The 13,459-nt window shown below is 32.1% G+C and overlaps 1 protein-coding gene across 1 annotated transcript in view; it reads right to left on the bottom strand.

The window, feature by feature from the left end:
* The window catches only part of LOC145285922 (ADAMTS-like protein 2), a 525,770-nt gene that overhangs the window by 207,013 nt on the left and 305,298 nt on the right, over window positions 1-13,459 (bottom strand). The window contains exon 7 of the mRNA XM_080134423.1: window positions 181-261. Coding sequence (XP_079990549.1) covers window positions 181-261 — 81 coding nt within the window. The remainder of the gene's footprint in view (window positions 1-180; window positions 262-13,459) is intronic.

Genomic DNA, 13,459 nt, shown 5'->3' with positions numbered 1-13,459 from the left:
GCACGTGTACGACTTGATCATCGCATATTTAGCAAAAACATATCGAACTCGACAATTTTATAAGCGTAACCTTCTAAATAGTTATATATAGAACAAAAAACATTAACGATTGGCATGCAATATTGACAGTGACAGCGTTGTATGTTAGTAAAATAACTCATTAGCAATTTATATACGTACCAAGAACTACATTATTTTGTCCTCGTTCCACTATCTTGATATGTCTGGCGGATTTCGGTAAACGTAACAATTCTTGGTAACCTAGAGGAAAAAGGGGAATATGCATATGAAGATACATTTTTTCATCATATATTTCATTATACTTCAGTATATACATATATATATATATATATTTATATTTTATGTACAGAAAGTTGTTAGTTGAGACAGATCATTGGTACCGTCGGTTTCAAGCCCGATAATAAGGCCCGTTTAAGCTCTCTTCAGCCAATATTCGGGTGAAGAGAGCTTGATAAGGATAAATGGGCCTTATTATCGGGCTTGAAACCGACGGTACCAATGATCTGTCTCAACTACCAACTTTCTGTACACAAAATATAAATACGCTCTTACATTTTTTATTTTCCTTTTAATTGAGCACTCTGCAGGAATTCTTTTTCAAAAAAAAACTAATCATATATATATATATATATATATATATATATATATATATATATATATATATATATATATATATATATATATATAAGCTATGGTTTCAAATGATCTGAAATAACAGCAAGGGGAGACTTGATTTCAAATATTTCTCATATGTTATATCTCCCCTCTTTTGGAACTAAGGTACGATTATGAATATCTCCAGTATCAAATAAGCCTACGAAACTGTGAAATTTTCTTTATGTATGAAAACTAAAAAGGGAAAATATAACATATGAGAAATATTTGGAATCAAGTCTCCCCTTACTGTTATTTCAGATCATTTGAAACCATAGCAGCAAGTTTTTGTATCCCCTCCATCAAGGTCACAGGTTTGGGGGAAATATCAGATATTTTGCAATTCATATGCAAAACCAGGAAAACAAATGACTATGATTGAAGTATTGGTAACGGTGCAGTATCTTCTCACCCACAAAAAATCTTTCAAATTTCAACTAATCAAGGGTGCTGAACACGAAAACAACAGTAAAAATCACAGGAAACGAGTAGTTTCCAAGATATGAAGAAACAATTAAATATAAAGGAATTAGTTTTCTATATTATTTAACGTTAAATGAACATCCACTTGATAGACAACGTGGTCCCAAAGTGGGTACTCATTTTACGTTACATTAATAAAGAAAAGTTATCTCCCCTCTTGAAACAGTAATATGTGGCCTTAAGGGCAAATGTCACATAGGTCACTACAAAATTCGGGTCATTATGTTCCATACGTGCATTTTTTTGTTAACTTCTGATCATTAGTTGCCGAAATTTCGAAAATAAAATTGACCAAAAAAGTGTCATATCAATATGTGAATATATCTACACTCGTCGCCAAATGGAATATTAAATGCTCATATGTTTGGTTCTATGGGCCGAAACTACAGTAAAATTTGTAGATTATAGTAATATTCTATGGTTGATAGAATAATAGTTGATTATAGTATTATTGTATGGTTAAAATTTTATGCAAATTAGTTAGAAAGAACCTATATTTTCAAACCATTAAACTATGCCCTAATTAGCACACACACACACACACACACACACACACACACACACATATATATATATATATATATATATATATATATATATATATATATATATATATGTGTGTGTGTGTGTGTGTGCTAACCAATATATATATATATATATATATATATATATATATATACAGGGTGACCCAAAAAATGGGCCCCAACTCTAATTAGGTCCCATTTCATAGTGTTTTGTCTGAATTAAATGAAAATTTGGTCATAACTAGTTTATTATATTCAAAACATCACATCAAAACACTAGAGTCTTTGGCCTTTTTTTTCTCCGTTCTACAGCATATGTTCTAGATGGCCTCCATTTAGCTTTTTTTTTTTGGGGGGGGAGGTAACCCTGTATATATATATATATATATATATATATATATATATATATATATATATATATATATTGGCAGCAGATTATTATTCAGACACGTCTCGTTGAACACGACGGAGTTATTCCTCCCCCCCCCGATCTGATGGATAGTTTTTCAATCTGCCGGGCAGTCCTTTTAATTGTTCTCGAGCGCTTTTTATCGGTGCACCCGATTATCTTCTAGAAAAAACGAAAACGAAAACGAAAACAACAACAACAATCGCTCCTGAAGATAATCGGATGCATCGATAGAAAGCCCTCGAGAACAATGTGAACAATATGGCCGAAAAACAACCTTTGGGCGTCATACTGCATAAGCTGCCTACCGGAATTAAAAGGACCGCCAGGCAAATGTAAAAAATACCCATCAAGATTGGAAAAAAGAATAATACCGTCGTGTTCAACGAGACGTGTCTGAATATATACTATTATTGTTATTGTTATTATTATTATTATTATTATTATTATTATTATTATTATTATTATTATTATTATTATTATTTATTTATTTATTTATTTATCTATCTATGTCTTCCCATCTTTATTGAGGGAGAGACGGAATTTACTTACCATTAAAAGAGCCGACATTGTCTCTAACTCTGCCCTCTTCAGTAGTTTTATTATTTTTGTATTATTCATAACTAATAATTACATTATTTTTACCGTTTAACAATTTCATTTCTATTCCATTATACATATTGAAATCAATTGCGTTTCATTTTTGCCGTTTGAATTAAACGCTTTTACGTTGCAACATTAAAAAATACTAAAAAAACTCAATCTTCTTCCCCAAATGACTAAAATGATTGACGTGCACTTTTTCGAACATGATTGCTAGGAATGAACGCTGTCCACGCTACTAATCTCCCGTTCTTTCAACGGTTTTCTTTTTCTTTTTCATTTCGATACTTTTTTGTGACCAAGAGCCGATGTCCGCTTGAAATATAAACTAACAATAAAAATATTAAATACAAAAAGTAACATCGTTTTTCATGCTTCAAAAGCCCTCATAACCTTTATATATATATATATATATATATATATATATATATATATATATATATATATATATATACCAGCACAAATTTCAGTATATATTATATATTAAATAGCTTTTAACACAAATACGAAATTATAAGAAAAAATTTTTCGGCTATTAAAAGAATTTATGATATTACGCATGATGTTCAACCATTTATTTAATTATCTTTATGAGTGTTGTTGTCTTAATGAATCTTTTAAAATATGAGGTATATAATAAATATGGGGTAAATTATAAATTCATTACGTCACGTCAAAGCTATAACTATTATTATTATTATTATTATTATTATTGTTATTGTTATGTTAAGCTAATGTGTGAGATGTTTTTATCAGAAAATCTAAATAGCTCAATTTGTAGACCATTAGATTGAAGATCCCAAGACTTCGGTTTCGAGGTTCGCTCATAGCATCCGCTTTATTTGTAAGGAATTAAGCATTTAGCATTAATCCAATATTTTCCATTTCTAAAAATGTTTGACAATCGTTTTAAAAATCAGGATTAACAGATAGAAACATAAAATATCCATCATATTCTGAGTGCATATATATATATATATATATATATATATATATATATATATATATATATATATATATATATATATATATATATAAGCAAGTAGTTAATAAACATGTTAAAAACACTTTGGAAAAGTTAAAAACATATTTAAATTGAAAAGGAAACACTAAATAATGGATAGTCCTTAACGCACGGAGTTTCGAAGATATACTTTCCTTCTCATCAGAGGGTAGGATTTTGCAAAATGCGGGATCCGATTTTGCTTGCAAAAGTATTATATGAAACTACAAGTAAGTCATAGACTTACTTTATAACAAAAAGTAAAGCGGATGGAATAGGGTGAAGAAAAAAGTGATTTCACGTGAATGGACAGTGTGGTGAAGGGTAAAGTATCCAATGGCGGTAAAAGCCAAAAATGCAGAATCCAAGAAAGTTGGTTAAATTTTCATTCACACAAGTAAAATCCAAGTGAATCGCGTAATTGGAAGATGATCCAAAGTAATCCAAAAGGTAGAAATCCGTGGAATAATTCACAAATAGGTACAGGGAAAAGGGAATTAATTCCAATAATATTATTAAAAGAAAGATAACATGTGCGTAAAAAATGGAAGAAATTGAAAACTATATATAGTGATTAAGCTAGACTGAATATTCCGGGTTTCATCCACTCTAGGATTCTTCAGATTTCAGTAAGCCTGAAGAATCCTAGAGTGGATGAAACGCGGAATATTCAGTGTAGCGTAATCGCCATATATATTTTATAAATTACTAACTAGCTCTAACTACGTATTGAGCACTTTTGAAGTAAATACTTAAAGTTTACGCATAAATTTATACCTTCGTATATTAATTATATGTGAGTAAATGAAGTGTGTATATATATATATATATATATATATATATATATATATATATATATATATATATATATATAATGGGTTAATAAATTCCAACGAAAGAAAGATGTATATTTAAATAAGGGAGTAGTCACCAACAATGTGTATTTTTTAACATTATTTTATTATTCCGTGTCTTGGTTTTTCATTGAGAATTATGTTTGGATCATTGTAATAATGTTTTTAAGTCATTGAAATCGTTTACGTACGTTTCAGACGGTCTGATGCGTCCTCGTCAGAAATTATTTTCAAGTGTGTAAAAATGGCGATTTTCATAGTTAGTTTGAAGATTTTCCAAGGGGTGGACGCTTGTAACTGTTTGTTATACATTGGTATGCTGAATTTTTATTGCTTTTATTTTATTTATTTATTTATTTTTTTTATTGCTTTTTTATTTGGTTTGTCCAGGGAGATTTTGACCTCACAGTAGTCAGTCGCTATCTCTTTCTGCTAATGTGTTTTTCTTTTCCTTTAGGGTGGGGTAGGGTGTGTGTGTGTGTGTGTGTGTGTGTGTGTGTGTGTGTGTGTGTGTGTGTGTGTGTGTGTGTGTGCGCGTGTGTGTGTTTGCTTTTATTGGTTTGGGAATGTGTATATTGTTTTATAGTATTTTGGGGTTATTTGCTTTCTTAGGAAGGCGGCTGTGGTCCGAGGTCATTACTAATGTGTATGTGTGGGGAGGGGGAACTGGCTCTTCTGAAGTAAGGGTAGGGGTGCTTTCATTCTATTTTGATATTTATTTTTTTGGATTCTTGGATTTTAGTATCATGATTTTTCGTTTTAATCTTATAATATGTTTGTTTAGAAAGAGGGGTGTATTTAAAATAGGGGATTTTTTAATGTTTCTATTTATTTGTCTCCCCATGTGGGTATGGCTAGACCCAGGATCGGTTCCTAGTGTGGGGAAGATTTTGTTCCCCAGAGGGGGGGCATTGGGGGGTGTAGGTATGGGAGGGGGATGATAGAAGGGAAGATAGTCGTTTCAGTCATGAGGGGGTTCTCCTCCCCTGACTGAGGAGGGAGCGAGGTGTTGGAACAGATATTATACTATGGTTCTAGGTGTCTCCTAGTGGTGTTGGTTTCGAGGTTAAGTAGGGTTGGTATTGTTCAGTGTGTTGTATTAGAGATAGGGGTGTTATGTCTGTGTGTGGTTGTATGCGCGCACGTGTGTGTCTTTTAATTTGTCGGTTCTGATTTATGTCTGAGTGGGTGTATGTGTATGTGTATGGGTGTGCATGCGAGTGTACCTTGCATTTCATGTTTTACAATGATCCAAACATAATTCTCAATGAAAAACCAAGACACGGAATAATAAAATAATGTTAAAAAATACACATTGTTGGTGACTACTCCCTGATTTAAATATATATATATATATATATATATATATATATATATATATATATATATATATATATATATATATATACTAACGCCTTTTTTTAATAAAATAAAATACGTATCAAGTGCGTTTGAAAGCCAAATCACGACGTAATATTAGGAAAATAAACAAATATTTTACTTGCTTTTCCTTAATATTACGTTGTGATTTGTCTTTCAAACGCACTTGATGCGTATTTTATTTTATTCAAATTAAAGCAACGTTTTTTTTTTATAATGGAACTCACACCCTTGACGCTTTTTTGTTTAGTTTAAAAGATGTACGTTAATTCTATCAGATTCGAAATTTCTTCTTTCTTTTTTTTTACAAAAGAATCACCACTTATCCTGGCTCGGGAGCAACTCGAGGATAAGGGTTCAGTGGTCAATGCGACAATAGCGTAGAAAATTTGGTAAATTGGATTACTTAAGGGGATGGCTTATCAAGAACTTGTTTACGTTGAACTTGAAGACGACCGAATTGTAGTCAGTTGGAAAGCAGGAAAACGGAAAGACGTTCCACAGGTGTGCAGTTCTAAGAAAACAGCTTTGTTCATGGATTCTACGTTTAGGTTTAAGCACAGATAAAGAGTGGGGGACATTTTTGATAGTGTCGACGCTATGCTCTACACGACTTAAAAAATAGTAAAAGATAAAGTGTTGCTAAGCGTCAGAATATTTTAGCAAAATGTTTGGACAATTTCCATTCAAATCAAGTCGGGGATGATTCGAGGAAAAAAGCCCAGTACATTTCAGTGTATAAGGCAACCTTGAAATAAGACGAGGTACAAAATTGAAGCAAAGTTTAAAGAATTTATCATATATCGATTGTATAAGACGACTGCTAAATCACGAAACCATGTTTGTTTTGTTTAGGCTAGACATTACAGCACTCGGTATCTTATAAAATATCGTTTTTTTAAAAGATGATTTTTTAAACATTAAGTGCCGTCTTATATACACTGAAATATACGGTACATACGTAAAGTTTGCTAATTAAATTTCTGGTAAGCTGAAAAAACGTTTAAATGTTCATTTTTATTTGTTATATATGTATTAATTTATTTACCTAATTGTTTTAATTTTACATTTGCCCCCATCCCTCCCTCAAAAAAAAAAACTATTGCTAAAATTTATTAATAGAATTTGTTGTTATTAATTAGCGGTTGGTGATTCGTTTGATATTTTCCTCTAAATAAACGCATTTTAAAATTTTGAACGAATTATGTCTACACGTTCTTTGCAACAAAGAAAACAAAAAAACAAAAACATTGTCGACGCTATTCTCTAGTAGACTTTCAAATAGTAATACTAACAAAGCGCCGCCTAGCGTCGAGTATGTTAGTAAAATGGTTAGAGAAATTCCATTCAAATTATGTCGGGAATGACTCGAGGAAAACAGCCTAGTTGCCGCAAGAATTGCATACGTATACTTTGCCAACAGAGTTTGTTTTGTTTACTTCAGTATGTGAGAGGGGAACCTATCGTTATACGTTCCCTTTAAAATGTCAATTTAATATATATTAAATAAAATACTTATTATTGTATTCTTAATATTCACAAACTATTAATTGGACCATTAATTTTGAAAAAATAGTAATAGTTCGATTTTCTCATTCTCTCTCTCTCTCTCTCTCTCTCTCTCTCTCTCTCTCTCTCTCTCTCTCTCTCTCTCTCTCTCTCTCTCTCTCTCTTAAGGCAACAGTTATAATGGTTGTCATTGATTGTAGTAATTAAAAACCCATGATTCATTCTAGGCGTTCAACTTTTTTTTAGAATTTGTTGATTATTATATCTTTATTAGTTATACGACGGATCTTTGCTGACAATCCTAGTATGAAACTTAGAAGCCTTAAACCTATTCGTAAATCATAAAACATCCATTTTCTTCTATGAATATTAAATGAAAAGAAAAAAAAACCGGTAATCTCCAAAAATACCGTTAGGGTTTACAACATGGCCGCCAGAAGAGTCGACAAAAAACTGCGAATAAAATATATAAAACTCGTAATTTCTGTTTTTAAAGTGGTTTGTCAATTTTCTTTATGAAATATACTTCCAAAATAAACTATTATAAACGTTTAAAACATAATAGAAGTATTATTTTTTATTTTTTAAAAACAATGTTTACAAAATGTCTACGCAATTACTGAATTAAATTAAAAATAAATTGAATAAATCAACTTTAAATAATATTTCTTAATAGAAAAATTAAAACAATTCGATTCGAACAAATAATAATTAATATAAAGCTAATTATTAAAATTGATTAATGGAGTAAGTATTTTAATGGTGAATGCTCTGACGAACTGCAGACACTTGTGCCCCCACGACGTAGACACCCTCGACAAACCCGACAGGCAGCTAAATCCCACCCCCACACAGTAGAGATCCCTAGATGTAAAAGATCTTTCTACTCCAGTAGTTTCTTCCCCAGAACCGCTAGACTCTGGAATTCCATTCCAGGTCCCTGCTTCCCTAACTGTACTGACATGCAGAAGTTCAAGTGTAACGTGAACCGACATCTTGCTGCCCAAATCCCAACATAGTGCCCCAGTAGTTGCTGCCCCTGATAGTAGCCCCCTACACCAAAGTGGCAATGGGCCTTGTTTGGGGTGAAAATGTAATTAAAAAAAAGGTTACTTTTTGAATGATATTGCCTTTGAATAAAAAGTATGAACAGGAATCACCTCCGTTTTCAGTATGAAAATAAATTTTAGAAACAGTGTGTCTTATGTATATATTAATTAAATTGTGAACGAGCAAACAGACAGGCATACGACTCTACTATAATATATATAATTAGGAATTATATTAGTTGTGTGAAGCGGTCGAAAAATAGGCTGCAATGTACTATTTTTATTTAAATAAAATAAGTTTCATATTAAATTTTATTAATATTTAAGATGTCTGACAATCTGGAAAGGCCGATTAGGTTATTGAAATTTAGTAAGTTTCATTGCTGTACCGGGTTTCTCCTTCCTTTTTTTAGTGTTTGAACATGTTACACATCTGTTACTTATTCAGTTGAATTAATTTTCAATTTCAACCAGATTTATTGCGTTATTTTTTTTTTTTATCTCTAACCCGACAACTGCATTTATCTCTAATTCTATATAAACTTCACTTGGTCTGTGTGTGTGCGTGTGTGTATTTTTGCGTGTGAGTTCACTCCCTATGAAGTCCAAAGCAGATAAACAGCCTTTTTTTAATTTCTCACAAATGTGTTCTAAGTGTATCTAAGTGTTATTAGGTTCTAAATCGAAATGTCTCCGATAACTATCTAAAATCAATAATCGAAATATCTAATAAGGAACAGCTGGCTTTAACCAGATTAACATTACAAGTGCATTTTAAGAAGTTTTATCACCACACAAGCAGATAGGTCCGGCGTATAAAATCAACAGCAAGTTCTTTTAAAGAGAGAGACGCGTTAAAAATGAATGTTTCTGTTAAGAGCACAATTGTAAACATTATAGTTAATTTTTAAATTTTAAACTTTAATTCAAACCATTATATATAACACATTTTTATAAAATCAGCAGTACGTTCCTTACAGTGTGTTATATTTGACGTTCATCTTCGTCGCCAACTGTTACGTTTGCAGGTTGAACCAAATAACGTATAAGGAAATACAAATGAAGACTCAACAAAACAAAGGCAGATCAATAAGAAGTGTATTAGGAAAAGTATATTTACAGTATATTTACATAATGGTTGTCAAGTAAGAGAGGCTTGGCTGGAGAACATATCTGCTCTCGGCTCGGCCTTCGGTGGCTTCTGGTTAACACACACTCAGACTAACCGAGTCTTGCTATTTATGTGTAATATTATCCACATATGTAAATGAGTTCATGCCATCACAACACAGTGCAATATAGATTACAATGCATTGTGGAGAAAGTCACTTCGGGGAGACATGGGAACCTTCTTCACGGTGCAACGCGGTGGGTCTCTACATTGAGCAGGCAATTAATCGTTTCGATTTAAAAAAAAATGGTCGATATCACAGATTTCTATGACAATACGTGTATTAAAAGCGTTGGACAATTGTTGATCTTCATTCAATCCTGGGGGCAACCAGGTCTCCTTGCTATTCACTCATAATACATACTTATTTCTAATACTACCAAAAATGCCGATCAAAATTGTACCCTAGTTTTCAAACATGGCCAATGAGAAACTAAAGAAGAATTTTTAGAGTTTTTGAGTTTTAATTATGAACTACTCTGCCAAGTCATATTTTGACATGTGAATTCGCTCAGAACCATACAGGTCGAAATATGGCTGACGGCAACAGTTTATAATAAAAATTTAGATAACTTACAAAAGTTTTGTATAGGTCGCCCCTCCAAGCTTGGTTGAAATTCCGTAATAATATAAATATATATTATGCTCTTAAATAATTGCGCGCGCTATTAGATTTCATTCTACACAAAGAATGTATCTATAATATAAAGCTGAACGTCTGTGTGTGTGTGTGTGTGTATGTGTGTGTGTGCCTGGTCACGAATAGGCTCCTACATGGTTGACTATTATAGAAAACTGATTACATATAATAATAGAAGATGTATCGAGACACAGGAATGGGTATGTTTGATCTGGCAGAACAGTAGTTCATTAAAATTGTGGGGTCCGCGTGCGCGCCTGGTCCACAAAGTATGGAAATAAAAAAATAAAAAAAAAAAACGTTTACAAGTGTTTTTGATATAGATGTACATAATAATACTTTGATAAGTATGTTTTAACTTAAATAGGGATGATATAATAAAATTATGGGGTGTTCGTTCGCGCCTGACCTCCATAGTATGGAAATATGTCACAACGTTTAACAAGATTTTTAATATAGATCCACAGAATATTGTGATGAGTGATTCAGTGTTAACAGGTATGGTATAATAAATTATGGGGTTTATCTATTTTATTTTTACTTTCATCATATTTTGATTTGGTTTTGATACCCCCAAATTCGAAGCTATCTCATTACAACCCTTCCTTTATATAATCTATCATACTTTCATAAATCAGAGTCCATTTTCTGTAGGTTGTTCTTGAACCCAGTCAACGAAGTGTACTGTTGCTAGTATATATATATATATATATATATATATATATATATATATGGAGATAGAGAGATGGATATATAGTGAATAAATGAAAATACTATATGTAAAAGTTCATGATGTAAACCACTTTAGAATTTATTCCTTTAATTTTGCTGACATTTGCAATTCTTGACAGTATCTGTAAAGGAATAAATTATAAGATGGTCAACATCATGAACTTTGGAATATAGCCTTTTGTCATTTATTCACTATATCGCTCTGTAATTTTATTGAGCTTCTTAAATAAGGATTGTAATATATTATAAGAATATATAATTCCACAGAAATATTTATATATATATATATATATATATATATATATATATATATATATATATATATACGTGTAGATCGTCATATAATGATTAGATCACTCTGACTGATGTTCAATGTATTAAATAAGAATAAATCTTTAATTTCAGCTGTATCTCTCGCGGTTGACAGTAGCTGACTGGTTCCGGTCCTTGCTAACGAAGGTAGACATGACATCTGTTGCCGCGCGTGCGCGCACGCGTGTGTGTGTGTGTGTGTGTGTGTGTGTGTGTGTGTGTGTGTGTGTGTGTGTGTACTAGCAGTGCAGCCAGGCTTTGTTCGGAACCTATGTACTGTTCATAGCTTTATGTGCATATTTACAGATATTACAGATTAAAATGTTTGACTCATGTCCCGCATACCTACATCTAAAGTATCAAGTGTTTAGATCCAAAATTGGCGGAGGAGTTTGGGGGAGTCTGCAAAGGTCAACTCTTTCAACTTTGACCTCTTCCCAGACAAATATTCGCCTAAAAGTTGATTGAAAAGCTTGCTGCAAGTGTGAATATCCTTTACGTAAAATTTTAAATTTTTAGACCCAAAGACTAAAGGCCGCGAAGGTCGAATCTTTTTTTTTACTTTGACCCCCTGACAGCCACATTCTTGGCCAAAAACCGACTAAATAGCTTGCCTTATGTCTGGATACATTTTATGTAAAATTTCAAACTTTTAGACCAAAAATTGGCTGAGTAATTTGGTAGAGGCCGCAGAGGTCAATTATTTTTAACTTTGTCCTCAATTTTGACTCGTTAACATTTATTGCTTTAGGCTCAAATCAAATTAAAAAGTTTGATCCATGTCCAAGTAACCTGCATCTAAAATTTTAAGTGTTTAGACCCCAAATTGGCTGGGGAGATTCGTAGTGTTTTCAAAGATAAAATCGTTGAACTTTGACCCCTTGACAGCCAAATTTCTGGCCGGAAACCGGTTAAAAAGATTTTCCCTAACTTCAATGTATAGGCCTTCAATGTATAGGTCTTGTATGTCTTTGTTTATAGGAATTAGTTCTATAAATATGTCCTTCTCGGGAACACATTGAACTATATTAGCTACATGTGTGCAGACATATTTCAGTACTTGTGAAGAATTTGAACCTGACGTAACTCACCGTCCGCTCGGCTTTTCTTTGTAATCTGACGTAATGCGCCGTAATGGAAAATATTGAGGTAGGGGGATCAACCGGACTAGCCGAGAGCTTCTTTTTTCTCCATCTTAAACCATATATCGGAAAGCTACTCGAGTGGATTGGCGAGGTTTTTCCACATCCGCTGTCTTTTCTCATCCCACTTTAACATTATCTAATGCGAACGTGGAAAAGTTTACCTAATCATACGAGAATATACCAGGCTGTCTTAATTTAAGTAAAATAAAACGGTTGGCCAGCCCCACCTTACAGGAAAAAATAATTAGGAAAAGAAATAAAAAAAAACAAAGTTTACTTTACATTAGTTACAAAAATTAAAAATAACTTCGCAATAAATATTACATAAAAAACAAATAAAAAGTGTTTTGTTTTTAAACTTTTGTTGAATAATATGAAAAAACACAAAAAATTAATTATTAATTTTGTTTAATTTAGTTTTGACAAAATGGACTTGTTGAAAAGAAAAAATACCACTTGTTTTTTTTTTGTTGTTTTTTTGTTTCACTTAAAAAAGTGTTACAGGAATAAAAACAAAAAATTGTTACGGTAGGTCTTTGTTTTTTATATAACGGGCATGGAGATTTGGGAAAATCTTTTTAATCGGTTTTCGGCCAAATATTTGTCTGTCAAGGGGTCAAAGTTCAACGATTTGACCTTTGAAAACTCTACCAAACTGCTCCGCCAATTTTGGGTCTAAACACTTGAAATTTTAAATGTAGGTTACTTGGACATGGATCAAGATTTATAACTTGAAACAATAAACGTTAAGGACTCGGAATTGGAGTCAAAGTTTTTTTTTAAAAATTGACTATCTCAACCAATTTATGGTCTAAAAATTTGAAATTTTACATAAAGTGTATTCAAACAAAGTTCAAGCTTTTTAATCGGTTTTTGCCAAGGGGCCACAATTCAAAAGATAAGACCTTTGTGGTCTTTAGCAAACTATTCAGCAAATTTTGGGCCCAAAGATTTGACATTTTACATAAAG

This window comes from Euprymna scolopes, chromosome 10 (genome assembly GCF_053919585.1).
Source record: "Euprymna scolopes isolate OS-2025 chromosome 10, ASM5391958v1, whole genome shotgun sequence".
Classification (NCBI taxonomy): Eukaryota; Metazoa; Mollusca; class Cephalopoda; order Sepiida; family Sepiolidae; genus Euprymna; species Euprymna scolopes.
This window is presented reverse-complemented; position numbering and strand designations above follow the sequence as displayed.